This window comes from Canis lupus, chromosome 28 (genome assembly GCF_003254725.2).
Source record: "Canis lupus dingo isolate Sandy chromosome 28, ASM325472v2, whole genome shotgun sequence".
NCBI lineage: Eukaryota > Metazoa > Chordata > Mammalia > Carnivora > Canidae > Canis > Canis lupus.
The window spans coordinates 35696600-35716524 of NC_064270.1; the positions used below are offsets into that span (position 1 = coordinate 35696600).

General features: G+C 50.5%; 1 protein-coding gene across 18 annotated transcripts in view; it reads right to left on the reverse strand.

Annotated features, from left to right (window-relative positions):
* Positions 1 to 3609: 3609 nt before the first annotated feature.
* The window catches only part of C28H10orf90 (chromosome 28 C10orf90 homolog), a 214997-nt gene continuing 198681 nt past the window's right edge, over positions 3610 to 19925 (reverse strand). For 11 of the 18 annotated variants that reach the window (XR_007406752.1, XR_007406748.1, XR_007406744.1 and 8 more), the window contains 4 exons: positions 8012 to 8075; positions 7375 to 7691; positions 4627 to 4726; positions 4415 to 4537 (listed from right to left, as the gene is read on the reverse strand). Coding sequence is in view for 7 of the 18 variants with exons in the window: in XM_035707819.2 (XP_035563712.1) it covers positions 4499 to 4537; positions 4627 to 4726; positions 8012 to 8075 (203 nt within the window). In the remaining 11 variants the exon portion in view is untranslated. Of the gene's footprint in view, positions 4538 to 4626; positions 4727 to 7374; positions 7692 to 8011; positions 8076 to 19925 lie in introns of those variants that run through there. The other 7 variants (XM_049103204.1, XM_035707819.2, XM_025467618.3 and 4 more) reach the window with 3 other exon arrangements.

The following is a 19925-nucleotide window of genomic DNA, read 5'->3' on the forward strand; positions in this document are numbered from 1 at the left end:
TCTCCCGGACATCAGCAGGCAAGCAGCAGCCCCGTTGGCTTTGATGAAAGGATATGACACATGGTATGTGCTTAACGTGGGGGACGGTTGTAATACCTTCTCCCTGACATCAGTTCCAGCTGCTGCCCTGTGTCAGGCAGGTCAGCAAAGTCATCCCCCAGACGCTTTTCCATCTCTCCCTCCTGGTGCTGTTTCATCAAAAAGACTCAAAGAAACTCATGACTGTTTTTCTCTGCAGTTTAGGCCATAAACTTGGTTCCCTTCCTCCTTAGGCTTGGAGAAGAATAAGCCAGCATTTTTGAAGATCCTAGAGGAAAGTAAAGGCTGCCCCCCCCCCACACACACACACACCGCTTCCAGCCTCTGATGTGCTAAGATCTGAGAGATCTTAGCTTGAAGTCACGCTTTGGCTACAGCCCGGCAGGTGCCCGCAGCATCCAGAACGGGGACGTGAGCAGCTGCTTAGAGATGCGAGAAGAAATGGATGCTTCTCAGCGCCTCCTCCCCTATACTCACCCCAGACAACCCCCTCAGACAGTCTCTGGGGGGCTCGGGATCAGAACTGTGCTGGAGGCAGCAGACAGACTTGAAACAAAACCCCTCGGTTGGAGGGGAGGCTTGCCAAGGCTGTTGCTAGGTTCCAGGTGGAGAAAACATTTGCGGGAAGGAGCCCCGGCACTTGGGGACCAGCAGCCCGACTGTGAGGAGAAAGGGGGACGCCCGGGGAATCCCACGGAGTTTTCTGACAACCGTCTCTCCTGATGAGCGGGGACATGTCCTGGCAGCTCGGGACAGACAGAGGAGGGGAGAAATGCAAAGAGGTTGCCAGCCTGCGTGGGTCCCCGGTGAGGGCCAGGCCAGCTCACTGCCAGCCACCCAGGGGCTCTGCAGCCAGCCCCGGCGGGCAGCTCTCACCTACCCGTGAAAGGGCACACGAGGCACAAGCCTCTGCTGATAGACTCGTTTTAATCACTCCACGGATTGTTTCCTTTGCTCTCAGTGTGCCCACCAACGCTCTCACACAGAGCCCCAGGGAGTCATTCCTGCACCCCGTTTCTGCTCCCTTAGCCCAGAAGGCCGGGGTCCCCACTGGGGACAGCCACCTGCCGGGTGGCCTCATCGTCTCATCCTTCCGCACCTGGCCGGCCTCGATCTCAGAGCGTGGGGCATCAGAGACGGGTCCAGGTCCAGAGCCGGCGATTCTTACGCCTGGTGTCAAAATGGGAGAGCTTCCCAGGCAAGAGCCTTTGCAACCACCCTTCAGCCACTGGCGTTTCCCAAACGGTTCTTTCAAAGAGCCTCCTTTCATGTGAGCAAGCATTTGCTGACTCACTCAGGGAGCACACAGCTTCCAGGAAGTTTGGTTGGCAATCCGTGCTGGCTTAAAAAAAAAAAAAAAAAAAAAAACCCAAGGCAATTGTTTTTCCATTATTCCATTACCAGCTGGCAGAAAGGATAAATACCAAAATAGGAATTTCTCTTTCGACATGAAGTCATGGAGACCGCGGTGAGACAGGCCGGTCCTGTTACCGGCTGTCCGGCTCAAATTATTTCAAATGTTGCTGGGTTCGAGCTCACGAACCGTCAGCTGCACATCTTCGGCTCCTGCTACCTGCTGGATCGCTGGAGAACCGTTCCAAGGCCAGAACCCAAATATGCTCAGATGCAAAGAAATCAGCTCCAGGATGAATCTGATTATTGAAGTGACAAAGGTAGAGTCTACTTAAGATTTCAAAGTCATTGAAGTCTTTCCTGAAGTCTCATTTTAAGAAGAGAATCAGGCAACTGGGGCAGCCAGCTCCTGAGAAAGATATAAGGGGTGTCTCTTAGATTTCAAGACCTGACTTCCATATTTATTCTAACACTATTATATTTCTGTTATAACCTTAATAAGACAGAAAGGGAATGCAGGATATCCAAAATTTACTCATCCGCATCACAAAACAAACAACAGGGGAAAAAATTCAGTTTAGCAGAAAGCAGGACTTTCACTTGCAGCCCTGGCCTGAGCTGGCTGCCCCGGAGCACAGACCAGCTGGAGCCAGACATCACAAACTCCTACCCGGACTCCACCTCCGGGCCCTTAGTTACGAAATGTCTAAGGGCATTCGATCCCAAGTTGACTCTTTCTTACTATTTAGATTTTAAGACCTGGCATCCGCTTTACAAAGGGGGTAAACTCTTCACTGGCAACTTTTGGAAGTTGGCTGCATGCAGGAATTCTGAGATATTTAGTTGCTAAGTGACATCAACCCACTTCTTAGCAAGTGTCCTAGAACAGTCTAGAAATGATTGGGCCCTGGATTTAAGTTACCGGTTAGGAAAAGCTTGGAAACTCTCTGAAGATAGTAAAGAAACACAAGAAAAGCTAAGGAACTTGCTGGGCCAGTGTTTGATGGTGTGATCTCACCCTTGCAGAGCTGCCCCTCTTGCCTACCGTTGAGATGGATCTGGGCCCTCTAAATGGTTTCCCGCCACTTGCGGGCACAATGCTAAGCTTTGTTGGTAAAGGAGACAGAGACACTGTGGGACAGAAGGGTGCTGCTTCCTAGGTCTGGGACAGTCGGCTCTGTGGGCTCCTGTGGGTCAGGTGGTGGCTGCTTCCCCGGCACCCCCTCAGTCGATCCTGCAGCAGTAACATGGCTTCCACATGCATCCTAGACAGCTGGCTTCCAGCAAATTCTAGAGGGTGGATTTTCAACAAGATCCGTCAGCAGGGACGGATCCGTCAGCAGGATCACCTGCTGAGCCACAACCATTCCCTCTCCATCCTATCTAGGCCTCAGCCCAGGACAGGAGAGGATGCTCCTTATGGGCAGGGATGCTCCTTTTCTGCGCAGCTCCTACCTGCATGCTTTGCAGTTCCTTCTCCCTCTTGCTGGCCGATCCCTCGTTCCTGCAGCTCCGTTATGGTAAATAGTCATATACATTACACATCCCTGGCCAAGCTACTGTGTAGTTTCTCTCCCCTGATTGGATCCAGACCGATAACCTGGTCTAGGGGCACAGACTGCGGAGCAAAGCAGCTGAGACCTGAATCCAGAGTCTGCTCCCCGCTGTGTTGTTCTATCATCTCTGGTCGGCGGGTTCTGATACTGATGTGCCCAAAAGGCGAAGCACCAATCCATCCTGGAGGGCAGGGCAGAGGGGACGGTGTCAGGACAGAACCCAAAGGCTGAATTTTTAAGCAATTTTCCAGTAGATACATAAATGAAAGGCATTCCTGAAAGGGGACGGTGTATGCAGCCTTGGAAGGAGGGAAAGTGAGTGACATCCCCAGTCTGGGGACGGAGCTGCCAGTAGGGCTCCTGTTTAGTCTCCCCAACCTCCCCGCATTCTGGGGTGATTCCTAGTGAGATCAGAGGCCTTTGGGATCCTAACCCTCGCTCTCCAGTTTCCCTGTTTTCTCACCCCTGCTCTCTGGGGACAACCCGGGGCCTCTCTCTCTCCAGGGACTTGGGGGGCAGGGGCTCCTGACCTGGGTGCTGTGGTGGTAAGAAGGTGGCAGAGGAGTGGGTCAGAGGCCCCCACTGGCCGTGATCTCATTTCTCAACAAGCATCCTCCACAGCAGCTTCAGCTCATAACAGAGAATACACAGCAGAGCGACATTCTCATTTTTGTAATAACCGCATTTATTTCCATTTTTGATAAAAACTAGTTAGTTCTTAACTCCCCAAACACACATGTATAAATAATGAACATCGTCAACGTTGGAAGAACAAATGGCAGAGCCGGGGCCCTCAGGCCACCTTTAGCAACACAGCTTTTGTTTTGGTAAGAGGGGGCTTTGCAGGAAACACTGAAGTTACCTATAATTTTTCTCCCACCGATTCTGCTCCCCTAGCTCCTGTGGATACAGACTTTCTATCAATGAAGAGAAGCAGTCAGAGTGGGGTGGGGTAGTGAGGACGGCCTTGCCCACCCCGGGGTCACAGACAAACAGAATGCACGTTCCCGAGTCCCGGATGGAGCACCTGCTTGCATCCACGGTCAGCTTCCAGCAGCACGCGGCCCACACATCCAGGGAGTTTTTAAACATTCTGGGTGCTGACCCAAAGCCTGGAGTTGGCTGAACTGGCAAAAATTGGGATTGATACTGAAAAAGGGATAGATGCGGGTACCAACAATCTGATGAACAAGAATAACCCCCTGGGATCTAGGCCCGTGGAACCATGTAAGGCCTTTCTGCCTCGGTGGGAATGGTGGGGGCAAACATCAGAAGCCAAAGGTCAATTCCAAATTGGAAAAATGAGGAGCCTGTTCCTACCGGTTCACATCACGTGGGTCACCCCTTGATGGCCTGCCGACCCGCTCCCTCAAGGGTTACTGTTTCTGTGCAGTTTGGGTAAGCAATTCAGGAAGCTATGTTTTTCTTTATGGAAAAAAAAAATGAAAAGTAAGTGTTTCATATCATGAAGATAATGCTAAGTTTAATGCTTGATCCAGGGTTTGAAGTCATCCCAGGGCCAGGTAGCGGGTCAACAGGGCAGCCTGTGGTTAGACCGCGTTCCTTTGAAGGAGCTGGTCCAGTAATTGCTAGGGAAGCAGGAGACAAACACGTCAGGTTCAAGGTCAGCATCTGCGCGCCACACACACGTCACACCTGCTGGCGGCCGGGCCATTACCTTTTTGAAGACCTCAGCGCGGAGTCGGTTACTCTGTAAGATCACTCTCTTCTTTTGTTCCTCTTTTTTCTTTTTAACTTCCGGCAAGTTATTATAGATTCTGAAACAGAGTCAGAAAAACCCTCTGAGTGGTGGCGAGACACCGTGTGTGCCTGTGGCGGGTCTGTGTCCTGTCCTGGCGACAGGCTCTTCCATTTCAAAGGCAAGGCCAGCTGCGGATGGGCCATCTCGGATCTGCGAGACGCCGAGTCCCAGGGCTGCCCCGACAGGCCCCAGGATGGGCCGGGGGGGCTGTGACGGCGCCAACAGTCCGTGGGTCCCCCCCCCCAGTCAGAGCGGGGAGGCCACCTGTCCGCGGGGCAGTCACTTCTCTGCCCCTCCAGTCTCTCTGCGATAATTAACGACTCGCTTGCATAAAGTGGGAGATTCCAAACCCGCCGCTTGGCCACTCTGTGTAAACTTGCCCCAGATACCTTTTTGCTACACAGTTTTTGGACACTTTCCCGTGACTTAGAAAAGGAGCAGGGAATAAATGGAAGTAGCAGGAGCCGTCCTGGAAGATCACACATGTAAATGTGTGTCTCCCTCTTAACCTGTTGCCTTCCCAATTCAAGTGCTTCCAGACACGTCTCAGGCATAAAGTATTGTGTTTTGGTCCTGGTGTAAAATCAAGAGTTTCTGAGTTACGAGCAGGGCCCAAGAGACCTTCTTCTGGACCTTTCTTTCCTACCTCTTAACGGAAACTGTTTGTGTACAGACGCCAAAGGATATTTCTGCAAGAACCCACAGTAGAAGGACTGCAGCTGAGCTCTGGGATTGCTGTATACATGGCACTCGGATAAACACTTTTTTTTTTTTTTTTCATTTTCTCTCACGTCTGAAAGCCAGACAAAATTTGTTTAATAGGTTCTACGGTTAAAATAATAACAATGAATAAAAACATTACTGATGACAATATTAGCAGCTGACCTTATCCTGGTTACTGAGCATGAGGCTAATCACCTGGCATATATGTTCTCAATCCTCACAACAGTTCAAAGAGGCATGTTGTGTCCTCCAGAGTATGATTTTTCCCCGCATTTTCCCCCTTTCTTTAAATTTAAGCTCAATTTGCCGGCATATAGTATAACACCCAGGGCTCATCCCATCAAGTGTCCTCCACAGTGCCCGTCACCCAGTTACCCTATCCCCCCCCACCTCCTCTTCTGCAGCCCTTTGTTTGTTTCCCAGAGTTAGGAGTATATTGAGGAAGGCAAGCCCCAGCGAGGATGGGAGACTCGTGTAAAGTCCCTCAGCTGGCTAAAGGTGGGCTGGGATTCGAAGCTCGGACTCTCTCTATGCACCGCTCTCCCCCAACCATGGAGCATAAAGTGTCTGGGAAATGCTTGTTCCACTGATATGGTGTGAATGAGTAAATAAACACACACAGTTTCCACGTCCAGGAACTATTCTGGAAAGGGCCAGGGACGTAGACGATAAGGAATCAGTAGGAAAGCTGAATGTCCCAAAGCTCCAGTGGAAATCCCTTCAGATGCAGAAGGCCGTCTTCTGGATACGAACCATCTGAATCTTGTGGGCAGCTTAAGATAAAAATTCCCAGGTGTCACTCCTGGAGTGTCTGATGTAGTATTTTGTTAAAAGGGCTTCCTAAATAAATTATGGTACATCCATATCATGCCCCACTCAGCAGATAGTGAGAACCAATGAGAAAAATCATCTATGCCTGTATCTTTTGACACAGAAAGAACTCACATATTATAAAGCAAAAAAGTAAGCTATGGGAAAATAATTTATATGGTATGACCCCATTTATGATTTAAAGTTAGATAATTGTAGATGTACAAATAAAAGTCAATTTCCAAGCAGAGAGAAAGGCCAAGAAGAATACACAGAAGGTGATAACTGTGGGTCTCTGGGGAAAGGATTGGGCTCAGGGAAGTGGGGTAGGAGGTAGGAGGGGAAGACAGTGGACTTAGACTTCAGCTTTTTCTCTACTGTTTGAGTTTTTAAAATGAAAATGTGATTTAACAATACAACTAAAGACAAAGAATACAAAAGAAAAGAAAGGTCCAGTGTGATTGTGGGTGAGTGAAGTCTGAGAGCCGGGGTCAGAGCCCACCCAGGACGTAGTGAAAACCCAAGTACAGACTCCATCCAGGGCATGCCCCATAACCTAGCTCCTGCATCCTCCCTGAGCCTTGGTTTCCTCTTCTGGAAAGCCACAGGGCCATCCTGTCGACCCTGAATGCTGCTTTGAGATCTAGCATTTTCATTGCAAGGCTCTGAAATAGCAGCTTTGGGTTTAGGGACCAGGACGGGAAGACTCAGCTGAATTTTCTCACAAAATTGAAAAAAAGAACACAACTCTGCACTTTTCAAACAGCAAGTCTGAAAACCCGGTGGCCCCTCAGCACCCCCAGTTAGAACGCTGTGAATCCGTGAATCAGATGGCTAATAGGATGCTCCCCTTCTTGTCACTTCCACTCTTTGACTTACAAAGCCCCCCCACACACACACTGCAGATGATCAAAGTTGGCCAATTATCATGGAAACAATTCGGTCATGCTAAAAGCAGAGATTTTTTTGTGCCTGGACTGTGGAGAAATATATTCTTCCTATTTCAGCGGTTTTCCTAAGCTCGCTATCAATTGGGTGTAATTATTAGAGTGCGTCCCAGTGCTAGATACTTTACTATAAACAAATGACATTTTACTTGCATGAACTTGGCCAACACTGCTGAGTTCTTGCCTTTTGGGTAGGAGGCCAGGGCTCAGAGAGAATGGCCGCCTTTGTGTGCATCAGGCTGGTGAAATTGTGGGGGTCTGGAATTGCAAGCAGCCAAGCAGAACAGGGGAGTTTGCACCAGCAGGGCCACCAGGCCCGCTGGGGATGCAGCGTCAGGAAGGCCAGCGTGTGGCCCGCGGTGGCTTTGCTGGCTCCCATGTGCCACGGGCTTCCAAGTCTGGACTCTCTTCTTGCAGGCTCTGCTACTGTCAAGGCCCTCAGGAGAAACCGCCTCTCTCCTCATAAAATCACCTTCAAAGGTGCACGGCGACACACAGCACCTGCCCACAGAGACGATGAACATGTGCAGAAGCATTCCCATTACGAGTCTGGGGATCTCTTAGAGACCAATTACTGGACCAGTTCAGAATCCAAGACCCACCGCTTTCCTAAGGCTTTTCCAAGAACGGCATTAACATTCAGAGGTGCAATTGGACAACTATACTTCTCTTAGCCAGCTTTTCAAACTCATGGCCAAGAAGACCTCAAGACATTAAAGTTGGACCTGGAAATAGTGACTCCTCTGGACAGCGCCTGGACGCATCAGACACCCTCCCCCGCCTCACCCCACATTTTTCGATCTCACATAATAACCAAGTACCTTTTAGATCGCATGTGCATCTCCTTCTCTGAAATGTACCTTTCTTTGGGTTTGAACAAGTTATCTGGAATGAAAGAGAAAGAGGATTAATTTTGGAAGGTATGGATACGGCACATTCTAGAGAAACACTACAGTGGACTCAGTAAACACTTTGCTACTGATCCTCAGTCTAAGCCCCGCCCTGCTGCAGATACTGCACGACATAGCAGACACTCAGACACCGTAAACGGTTATATTAAAATGGACAACCAATAGATTGGTCTTGGCAATAAATACAGTCATGAAGCACAAGGTTAGCATCTAACATACTTTGCAGACAGTGACCCTTGCATATGCTCAGATAGCAATAGTCTCGGTGTGCAGGGGGGGCAGCGCCAAGGTGGCACAAAAATGTGCTTAAGTGTCACCCTGGGTTCAGGGCCCTGGGTGTCAGGTGAAAGATCTCCACACTAGGCTCTTGTCTCAAAGGACAAGGACATCTCCCTGCTATCACTAGAGCATTTTGAGAGCAGGAGTGGACACTCACAACCGGGGCCCTCGGTCAGGGACACTCAACCTTGGCATCCATTCTCCTGCAGGACTACCCACTTCTAATCACTATGAGTCTGGAATGTTTTTCATTCTAAGTCCAGATTACTAATCACAATGATGCTTACAGATGGCACACTTGAGCGTGGTATGTATTTAAAAAAAAAAATAGTGAATACCCTCTTGCAATAATTCCATCTCCCACAAGGCTCTTGACCCTAAAGACTGGCCAAGAGTCTGTCACACAAAAATCCTCTTGGGGTACGTGTTGCATGGAGTACCTCTGAGAAGCTGCCACACTTCCTGGAACACCTGGATGGGGACCAGGTCCCTTCCTCCACTGAGCACAAGCAGGCAGACACCTCAGCATCCTAGTTAAGTATCACAGAGTTGAAGTGGATTCCCTGTGATCCCCAGTGAAGACCTCACATGTTCCTATCAATCTCCTCCATGGAGGGCCTGTCCCCCCAACTCAGCACTCCTGTGGAGTCACGCAAGACCTCTCGGGCTTGCAGAATTCTCCACGAATATACACGAGGGTGGGGTAGAGACAGGAATTCTAATGAATTTCTCCCCTCTAGAGAAAGAAAACACAGCTACTGATTTACAAACTGGAAACAACAGGGTGGCTGAGCTTGTAGTCTAGTTATTGAACATGAGTGGAAAAAAATGGCACCATTACTTAACTTCAAAGATAAAATTCCAAAGAGAAATAGGAGAGGAGACAAAAGAAAAAAAAAATCAGAAGAATTTTCCCAGCTAAGGGGAAACGTCCCCAGTGTTTGGAAAGGCATGAGAGAAAGAAGCAGTCAACATCACCATTGCGCCCACCCTTGGCTTTCGCCCCAGAAAGGAAAGCTTCAGAAACATCCCGATGACCTTCCCAAAGACATGGGGTGTCACCTTAAGGCGACCAGGTCTTGGGAAAGTGGTTGTGTGACTTTGAAGACTCCCACTCAGGCCAGGAGAAGGAACCCCTACAAAAAAATTAAGAGTCAAGCCTGGATTAGCATTCCTCAGGAGGGACTCGAGATTAGGGTGCGGTCAACCCAGACAGATAATGGTGCTCCCAAGGAATACAAACGTTACAAGCCGTATCTGTGATATTTTTTATAATCTTAATCCAATGGTTTGTGGTGTACTCTGAAATTCGTTTTTTTTTTGTTTTGTTTTGTTTTTTAAGTTTATTTCTCTAGAGCACCTGATATCACAAAGCGGCTTTGGTTTTATTTCCAAGAGGAAACAAAAGCAAATGTGAGCTCTTTGGCACCTCCACTGTTTTGTTTTCTGAGCTCTTCGTGGCCTGCTGTGCCTCAGCAGGAATTGAAATTCGGGGCCCAGCAGCCCACATTAGGTGCAAAACAAGTAGGTCCGGCATCCAAGCCGGCCAGGCCCTCCTGGGCTGGTGGGCTCCACCCACACTCTGGGAAAGTGCTCCTTAGTTGCTGACTTAAAGGTTTCATAACACCACCAAGCCCATCTGATGAATAGAGAGACCAAAGAGAGAAGCAGGGGTTCTGGGCGCCTGAAGGAAGTTGTTTGAAGTAAAGCAAGTGGCTTGCTGATGGCTCTCAACCTCACCAGAGTACATAGAACTCTATCTGGCTCTCAGAGGGGGGAAGGAGAGGGGAGAAATGGCACATCAGACATGGTGGTGGGGGGGGGTCCTTGTTATTATTGATAACAATACTCCTAGCATTTATTGGATGCTTCCCTATGTGATCTTCATACCAACCCTGTGACTTGCTCATGATTTTCCATATTTTAGGATTGGGGAAATCTGAGGTCAAAGGGCTGTTTCCTGTTCAGGTTCATGAAGTGAAAGAGTGAATGGCAGAGCTGGGTTTCAGCCCGAATTAATCCAGCCCTGTCCACACGTGCTCTTAACCTCAGAACACTGCCACCGACTCGTATTGCAGAACCCACATACTGGAAGCCCTGATAATGCCAGTCCACTTCCCATGAGGCCAACCCCAAATGTGTTTCTCTTGTACTCCCTCCCTCCTACATCTAATGAGCAACTACTACATCACCAGGGGTTGCTCAGAAGAAAGGTAAGATCCTACCATCATGAACCTCATTTGTTGGGGTGGGGGGTGTGTGGTGTTTAGATGATTAACAAACCAGCCACAAAGTATCAGGCAAGTGATCGGAAGGAAATGAAACGTGATCACATGGTAAAGGGGGGTTGGGGCAGTGGGGGGAAGAGATATTGAAACCAGAACCCAGATGAACATAGGACCAGCTGTGGGAGGCTCTGGGAGAAGGGGGTCAGTGGGGAGAACCAGCGAGGGCCACAATGGATGCAGTGTGAGGGAGGGAGGGCTCGAGGATGAGGCAAAGTCAGGCCAGCAGGTGACACAAGATCAAAGACAGCACCACTACCCACCCCCCTGCCCGGCACACCTACTGAGAGCCCCCCGGGGACTGTGAGCACCATGCCCGAGCGTGGGCACTGGAAATGTAAACCAAAATCTCTAGACTATGCTACTGTGCACCCAAACTGGGAACCACCTGTACTGGGTTTTGTAAGCCAGCTTTGCAAGCCTGGTAAGGAGTATTTCTTCAAAGTGAGAGAGAGATAAATATTTTTAAAAGGTGGGGGGGCACCTGGGTGGCTCAGCATTTAAATGTCTGCCTTTAGCTCAGGGCCAGATCCCGGGATCCTGGGATCGAGTCCCACATCGGGCTCCCCGCAAGGAGCCTGCTTCTCCCTCTGCCTGTGTCTCTGCCTCTCTCTGTGTCTCTCATGAATAAATGAAAAAAATAAAAAAAAAGTGAGCGAGATGGAGAACCACGTGGGGTTCTAACCAGGAGATCTGATTAGTGTTGGTAAAAGCTGGCCAGCGGCTGTTCATAAACAAACTCAGATGGAGGAGCCACAGACAGGCCCTGGGGAGGGAATCAGGCACCTGGAGGGGGAGCTAGAGAGGGCAGTGCTCCGAGGGCGAAGTTGGTGGGCTCTGGCTTCACCGACACTGCCCGTGGGCGAAGCGAGTGGTGAGCTGGGAGAGGATGGGGACGACTTCCAGACTGTGGGCTGGAGCAACTGTTCACCAGATGCCTGCTAGGCTTCCACCCCTTTGGTGCTATGCAGTAGAGACACGAAGGTCACTAAGACCAAGGGCTTAAAGCCCAGGGTGAGAGCCAGAAAAATAAGGTCTTTGGGAGCCGGGACCAATGTTGTCTGCATGGGGCGGAGGGCTCCTGGGGGAGTGGGCAGCCCTTGGGGGCAAGAGCAGGGCTGGGGGGGCTTGGCAGGAGGAGAAAGCAGAGCTGAATCTTAGTATGGCAAATCGACCTTCAATAAAAACAAATAAAAAAAAAAGCTGACGCTGACAGTGGGGGGAGGAAGGGTGGCCCAGGGGGTGGTGGGGGGATGTCGCAGAACCACGGGGACCTGTGTGCAGCAAGAGTCGGTTCTTCAAGCCCCCGTGCGACAGGATCCACTGGGGGCCTCACTTCGTAGAATGGAAACCACCCTGCATGCGCTTTGTTTAAAAAAAAAAAAAAAATACCGCAAAACCGCCTCTATCAATTCTCTTTGAATGAAATTCTGCCTTTATGAAATTAAAGTGACTGGTGAGAACAATTTGCAGCCTGCTTATTGGCTGTTTATGGATTTTCCTTGAAGCGTTGTTATTGCAATTCACTGATAGGGAGCGAGGAGAACCCTGGTTGTATTTACCTTTCATTAACACTCAAAGAGAGGAGGTTTGGGGTTTGTTTTCAGTTTTTTCAATAAAATTTCTAAGGTAAATTGCCCATTTCTGTATTTCTGGAAAATCCTTTCTCCCCTGCCCCCCCAACCCCGAATCTGTTGTGTCTGGCTCATTCTTGTATCGAAGCCAGGGGGCCTATTGATAATTTAATTTGGCAAGGCCAGACACACTTAACACCTTGCCTGTTTCAAAGTTGGCCAGTAACAAGCTACCAAGATCTTGGTGCCCCTGAGGCTGCTCGGGGGGGGGGGGGGGGGGGGGGGCGCGGAGTAAGAGCTGAGTCCCGATACCCCATCGGTCTCTGTAAACACACGTGTTTATTAATAACCCTCGCCTCCTACGTGTGTGAACACGCACACACACACACAAGGGGACAGGTGGCCTTCACCTTGTATCGCCAGGAGGCAGCAAGGATCAGCCAGTCGCCAGCATGATTGGTTGTTTATGGGCCTGGGGTGGTTCTCCCTCCATACGGGGCCCTATCTATGGCTCTGACTGCAAAGCTTCCTTTTCCCTATTGAGCAAGTAATCTAAATGATAATCAAGTTCACACTGGATTTATTACTACAGCTCCCTCCCAGGAGCTTGTTCTCTGCAGTCACCCTGAGCACTTTGAAGAATCCTTCAGGTCCTTGCACCCCCCACCTGAGAAACCCCCAAAACCAAGAGATGCCTGTTGGAGAGAATCCAGCATAGAGCCAATAAATCACTTTGGAGTGTCCATACCAAGTCTACACCTCTCGGCATCTTCTGTGAAACATTGGGTCTATCGAAAAAGAATGCAGATGGGGTGCGGGTTTTGGGGGGGGGGGCGGTTCTCTGACAGATTTTCCCTAACAAAGGACCCCAGTATCTGTGCTTTCTGAGATCACAAGGCCATTGAGCAGCTGGCCATCCTTTCGGCCAGAGTGCTTACATCATGGCTTTCAAGAGTTAAATGCAGTCCCTTGCACATCATTTCTATTCAGCTCACTTTGGTGGCACCTCTAATCTGCCTGACACAGGCAACAGCGGAGTGGTCTAGCTTGGGCTAATTAGCCTCCCGAAATTAAATGGTACACACGGCACCGCACAAAGGCGAGTGGAAAGATATTTCAGTGCCTTGCCTCCGAAGTGCTCTTGCGATGATAAAATCCTGTGCTGGATAAACATTCTCATTTTTCTCAGATCATTTCTGGCCTTCAGTGGAATCCTGCTCTGAATGGCAGTTCCACAGGGTAGGCAGGCTGCTCCGGGCCCTGGAAGGTGGTGGCGGCTGCACAGATGCTGGCGCTGACATGCAAATGATGCTCAGCTCAATTACCACCCAGCTACACCAGAGAGGGGCTGATGTCAGAGCTGGAAAACGCAGTGAGGCTCTCCCATCCTTCCGGTGAAGGGACACAGCATCAAGAGCTCAAGGATACACCAGAGGTCTCCAGGGATGCCGACTTCTCTCCACAGGTACTAAGGTATGAAGTCCGCTGGTTACACAAGTCACTCGGTCTGATGGCAGAGAGCTCAGTCCCCGCGCAGAGTTTTGTCCTGGGGCAGAGAGCCGGGCAGGGATGCTGGTGGTGACAACAGCCCGCCAACACCACCAGCAGCCCACGAGACTGCCCGCAAATCTTCATAATGGGAGAGCCCTTGGTGGGGCCCAGGGGCCGTAACTTCAGCTCCCCCAGCGAGAGGAACCAGATCCCCAAGGCCAACATGTCTACGAAGAACATTTGTGGAAAGAAGTGGAATCTTCATGCCATCCCTGGTTTTATCCTGTGCTTGGACCAAGAGCAGCCAGCCAAGTCCCCCCACCTCCCTCCCTGCTCCTTCAGGGTCTTTTGCTATGTGATTCCAGACTTGGCTTATAGCTCCTGCCAGGCCAGCTCTCTTCCCAAGTGGCCCTGACTCCTTAGTGACAAAGTGGGGGATGGATTTTTTCTACTCTGCTTCCTCATCCTCCCAACACCCTTGCTCCTTTCCATCCATGCTCCATCCCTATGGCCAAAGACAACAAATGTTAATATTTCTATGTATTATCTGGTTATTCCTCAAAGGCCCAGCAAACGATGAAGGGGCCCAAGGCTCTCTGCTGGCTCTCATGAAAGCCACGAGGACCGCAGAGGAAGGCAAGCCTGTATCAATGGTTACCTCTCCTCTGCATCACTCCTACTTAAGCTCTTGGTATAGATAACGCCCACTCTTGCCATTATTTTAGAGTCACATTTGTGAAATACTTTCCAAAGGGACTATGACTGGCTCCTTTCCTCTGATGGACTTTGTGCTGGGTACCAGCATGATGGCATGGTTATGGGTGCCGGAGGAACCTACATGGAGACAGGTCTAGACAGAGCCTGTCAATGGATAAGCTTCCAATGAGGCAAAGCAGACCCCAGACCGTGAAGGTGGCACCAAACTCTACAGCCCAGAGGCCGCCAGGACCCTCAACCCTTGCTTCCTGGCACTGCTAGACCAAAGGATACAAGTAAGGAGAGTAAGACCTCCATTCCACAATCCCAGGTTTCTGTGGGAAATGGAAGACTTAAACTCCAGGAGGTGGGGTTTCCTTAGCAAAGCACGGTAGATAGTTCCATAAGCAGAGAGTCCTAGAGCGGTATTTCCAAAGTGGACTCTCGAGAATTGGATAAAAGCATTTCCAAGGTTGGAAAAGTATAGGGGAAACAAGGTGAAACAAATGTAAGCAGTCTTCATTGTTGCACAACTTATGGGTGCCTTTGACAGTCATAATCATCAGTTTTCAAAGTTAGTGTTTATACCTACAGCATAGCAATTAATCTATCTTAAAAAGAAAATCTGCTCTACTTTCCCCACATTTCCCTTAAAAGTGTGTGTGTTCAACGGCAAGTTTAAATTACTCATTTAAAGGGACTTTAACAATGGCTCAAATCACACACTTCACTGTAAAACAGCAACAGTTAGTGAAAGTCTGAAAGATTAACTGTTGATATGAGAGTCATTGTTTGCTCCAATTCCAGGGTTTGCCAGCATTTTTTAGGGAACCACAAAATATGGTGATTTACAGATGATGAATAAACTTTCCTTCCCATTGCCAAGTAGATTTATATACTCAGTGTCACTGCAAGGTTTACTACTAAACTGCATCGTGAGATAAAAGGAAAATCATTTGGAAAATAAAATCCAGACAATTGGGAAAAGGAATCTCCCATAAAGTGATTTTTTTTTTTTCCTTACCGCTCTGTAATTCCTGTTTCCACCTTGAACTATTTTCATTGGAAACAGCACTGTCCTTCTAACCGACAGACGTAAATTGGTCTTTTTCTCCCACGTTTCTTAAAAAGAAACACAACACCTTTATCATCGGCCTGTGAAGGACACCATAATAGCGCACTTGGAAAGATCTTTGAATCAGGGAAACAGTCTCTTAGCTAAACCGAGCTGCTTGTTTTCTTTGCAGAACTGATGAAGTAACAATGACTTTTATCTGATAAGCACATTTAAAAATTCCTTTGTGAGTAATATTGGGAGAACTACTCCCCCCCCAAATATTTATTCAGATGTTTTATGGGAGAACATTCGCGAGATCAGACCAGGCGGACCAGCCGTGGACCATGCGGCCGGGGCTCAGCTTAGCTGCATGATGAACAGCACATTTTTATGACTGCGATGACTTCCCTGCCATCTCATATCTGCTGGGTCATTTCTCCAGCTCGACGCTCTGGGAATGCAAATTCATTTTAATACTTTGCTCTGGCCAAGATCATCAGTGAAGGCAGATCTGCTGGAGGAGGAATTCTGCGGTGCCTTCCAGAGAATTCCGTTCCTCTACTGGTCCGTGATCTGAATGGCTCTGACTTGGATCACCTTGGGAAGTGTGGATAATGCAATTCAGATGAATTCAGTCTGTTTTGCTACGTGCAGCAGAGCAGCCCAGAGTGACTCAGTGCGGGGTGTGCCCGTCGGCGCTTACCGTCTAGGGGGAGCTTTACTAGCATCCCCACCTGACCGTAAGCCAGGGTGGAGAAGGTAAGAAGGTTGGGGATCCAGAGACATACAAGAGCCATGAGCCCTCACAAGGCAGGATGGGGTAGGGCAGGGGACGGGATGGGAATATCAGGGAGAGCTTCATGGAAGGAGGGGACATGCCTCATGGGTTTTCTAGGCATTTGCAGGTTAGGGGGACAGTGTGAGTGGGTCACCAGGAGGATCCCGATAGGCAGAGAGCAGAGAGACAGAAGCAGCCGGGACTGCGTGAGAGCACGGCGGGGCTCCCATGACCATGCAGGTCAGGCATTACGGGAACCAGAAGGAAGGGCCTTGGGAGTAAGAGGTTAAGGAAGATGCTGGACTTAGGCGGGGCCAGTGAGGTGAGGCAACATTTTATATGGCAGAGACAAGGAGAGACAGACAAGGCTTCTCTTAGGTGCTTCCGGGACTCTGATGCAAGGACAGACAGCTAAGGACACCAACTGGGAAGTGTTGGGGGGTGGGCAGAGTCAGGCGAGGAGGGGCCCAGGTCATGGGGTCGGGATGAAATCCAGGGGGGGCTCTGGGCTGGACTCCCAGGCTGCGGGGCTGCAGCGGGAACAGGCCGGAGCCACACCCTGGTCAGCAGGCGGTGGTGAGGGCGCCGCTGATGGAGCACCTACAGGCTACAGAGGCGCTGCCTACACCTGACGCTCTCTGTTCATCCCGCCCCTCACTCATCCTATTAGGCAGAAGCGATGACTAATTCTGAAACATTCCAAGTTAGGGACCAACCCCCAGGCCCCTGGGAGCCAGGTAGTGATGGCAGGGAAGGCGGGGGATGGCCCTGAGACTGCAGGTCCATGGTCTCCTCCTTCCTCCTCCTGCTTCCCTGGCTCTCACCTTCTCTCCCCCACGACTCAGCAGTCACTACCTTACATTGATTCCATCACCTCAAAAGCTGTCCCATCTGTCACCGTCCTGGATCCCGCTGCCCTGCCCAAGGCCTGCCCATCCCGTCCTGCCCTGGCCTCAGCTCTTGACCTCGGAATAAGGTTCAACTTGGAAGCAGCATTCATGATCCCCGTGAGCCCTCCTGGGCTCCTCTGTGGCCCGTCTGCCACCCCGTCGGCCCACACCCCCACTCCGCAGTTCCATCCGAGCCGACCCAACACCTCACGCACCCCCATCCCGCTGCACCTGCTCTGCGCCTCGATGAGCCAACGCGGCCCCAGCCCAGCACGCTTTGGAGGTCTCCCCATCCGAAGTTGCCCACCAGCCCCAAGTGGCGCTTCTCCCTGTGTTTCCTCCCCCACGAGCTGGGGAGGTCCGTGAGACCAGGGGCTGTACCTGGCACACGGTTGAGTTCTCAAGAAAGGTTCGCGAAGTGACAGAGGAGCAAAGTCCCGTGTCACTGCCACAGCCACACCACGGTGGGCCCGGGGGGCTCCGGGCCAGGAAAAGAACGTACGCGTGTGCTGACTCTGATTCAACCCACAGCTGGCGAGTAGTAGAGACAGGCAGGTGGAGACAGGCCTTCATAAGGCTACTCGCTTCCTGGTCTCCCCGGAGTCTCAGCTGCTCATGAACGTCCCCATCTACCAGCAGGGAGCTCGATTACCTGTCCCACACCTGTCCACCTGTCCGCGTGCATGCACACGTGCGGCCCGGCCCTGAACCCTGAAAACTGCTCGGCATTCATGGGTCAACAGGAAGCAGAGCCGGCGCCCTGGCCCTCGCTGTCAGCAGGCCCGCCACTTAGATGCCCGCCATCTCGGCAGCCCCCGGCCGGCCAGGCACCTGTCAGCCACCAGAGCGCCCACCTGAGCCTCTCAGGTGCGTCCCCGACACCAGACTGCTGTGCAAACCCCGGCGACGGGAGGCAGCTAGCCCAGCTCGGAAAGCCCGCCTGCCTGCCTGCCTGCCTGCCTGCCTTCCTTCCAGTCGACGTCTTGACACTGTAGCCACAGCTCGTTCACGCATATGATTTATTAACTAATTTAGCATGTAAGGAAAACATCTGCATTTCACTTTTATCATCTTGCCAGCAGACAGGCTGAAGACAAGATGTGTACCGTAGACTTGTTTAATGGGGCCCTAAACACTCCCTCTCCCTTGCCCCAGCTCGCACGAGGCTCCGGTTTCCAAAGTTGTCTGATTTCACTGACCTAACACAAACAAACAGGAGCATAAAGCTCTCATCGACACATAAATATGGCAGGGACGGGCAGTGGCCATAAAACCCCTGCCCCAAAGTCCTGCCCACAGCGTCCTAGTGGCTGTGGCTACTTCCGAGCTGGGGGGACGAAAAGGTACTTAAACTATTGACTGGTTATTAAAACCATTGACTGGGTCCGATCGCCCTTTAATATAGACCATTTCAAGATATTCATTTAAAGTGAATTTTGGGGACGCCTGGGTGGTTCAGCGATTGAGGGTCTGCCTTTGGCTCAGGGCACGATCCTGGGATCCGGGATCGAGTCCCACATAGGGCTCCTCAAAGGGAGTCTGCTTGTTCTCTGCCTGTGTCCCTGCCTCTCTCTCTGTGCCTCTAATAAATAAAATCCTTTTAAAAAAATAAAGTGAATTTTGTTTAAAGATTTCATTTAACATGAACTTGTAAGCAGATCCGTTGAGGGAGAAATGCCACAGTTGGACAATGTAGTGCTGAGAATACCATCTCCCCCAAAAGACATGTTCAGGTCCTCACCCCCCCACTCAACCTGTTTTTGTGAATAAACTTGGAAACAGGGTCCTGGCAGACGCGTGTAAGTTAGAATGGGTGATAGTGGATGAGGGTGGACCCCGATCAGAGACTGGTGTCCTCCTAAGATGAGGAAATTCGAATACAAAGACACACAGACAAGGGCAGGTGGCCACGTAAAGAATGAGGCAGAGAACGCAGTGATGCATCTGTAAGCCAAGGAACACCAAGGATTGCCAGAAACCACCAGAAGCTAGGACGCAGGCCTAGCGTGAATGCTCCCTCTGAGCATCCAGAAGAAAACCAGCCATTTAGACCCCCTGATTTTGCACTTTTGGCCCCCGGACTCTGAGACAACACATTTCTACTACTTTAGCCACCCGGCCTGTGGTCACTTGTTAAAGCAGCCCGAGGAGGGACCAACGGGCATCTCTCCAATAGTGGAGACGATGATGGTCATCTTAGAGCATCTGGCACCCACAGCTGGAAGGCAGCTGGCCCAGGGGACGAGGAACCCTGTGCCGCTGCTGACGAATGGCCCCACACGGAAGACACTCCTGGTGTCTCTGGGTCCCCATTTCTTCCTGCACAAAGTAAAGCTAAAACTAAACTTCCCGACTAAAAAGGAAGCTAATCAGATGCCATTTTTTGCACATGAATCTGCCGAGGTCAACGGCGGCGCTGATTCGTGTTTGTTGTCATTTTCTAACAAGCAAGATCTTCAGAAATGTCGAGGCCAAGTGGCTCACCCATCACGAGCACCCTGGCAGCCCTTCCCAGGACAAGCGCAGACATCCAAGGGCACAGGGGGCTCCCACTTGCGGCTGACGGTTGGTCCCTCGTGGTAACCTGAGAAGTCTGCTCCTGAACCCAGATTGCTCTTTGTCGAGCCAGCAGAGAGTTTAGTCCCCAGGAGAACACACCCAAATCCAGCCAGGCAGCTTGAAAACACTGGTGAGACACATTGTCAAAGAGGGAAAGTCTTTGCATGTTCATTTTGTTTTTGGTTTTTTTTTTTAATTTTTTGAAAAAGCATGCT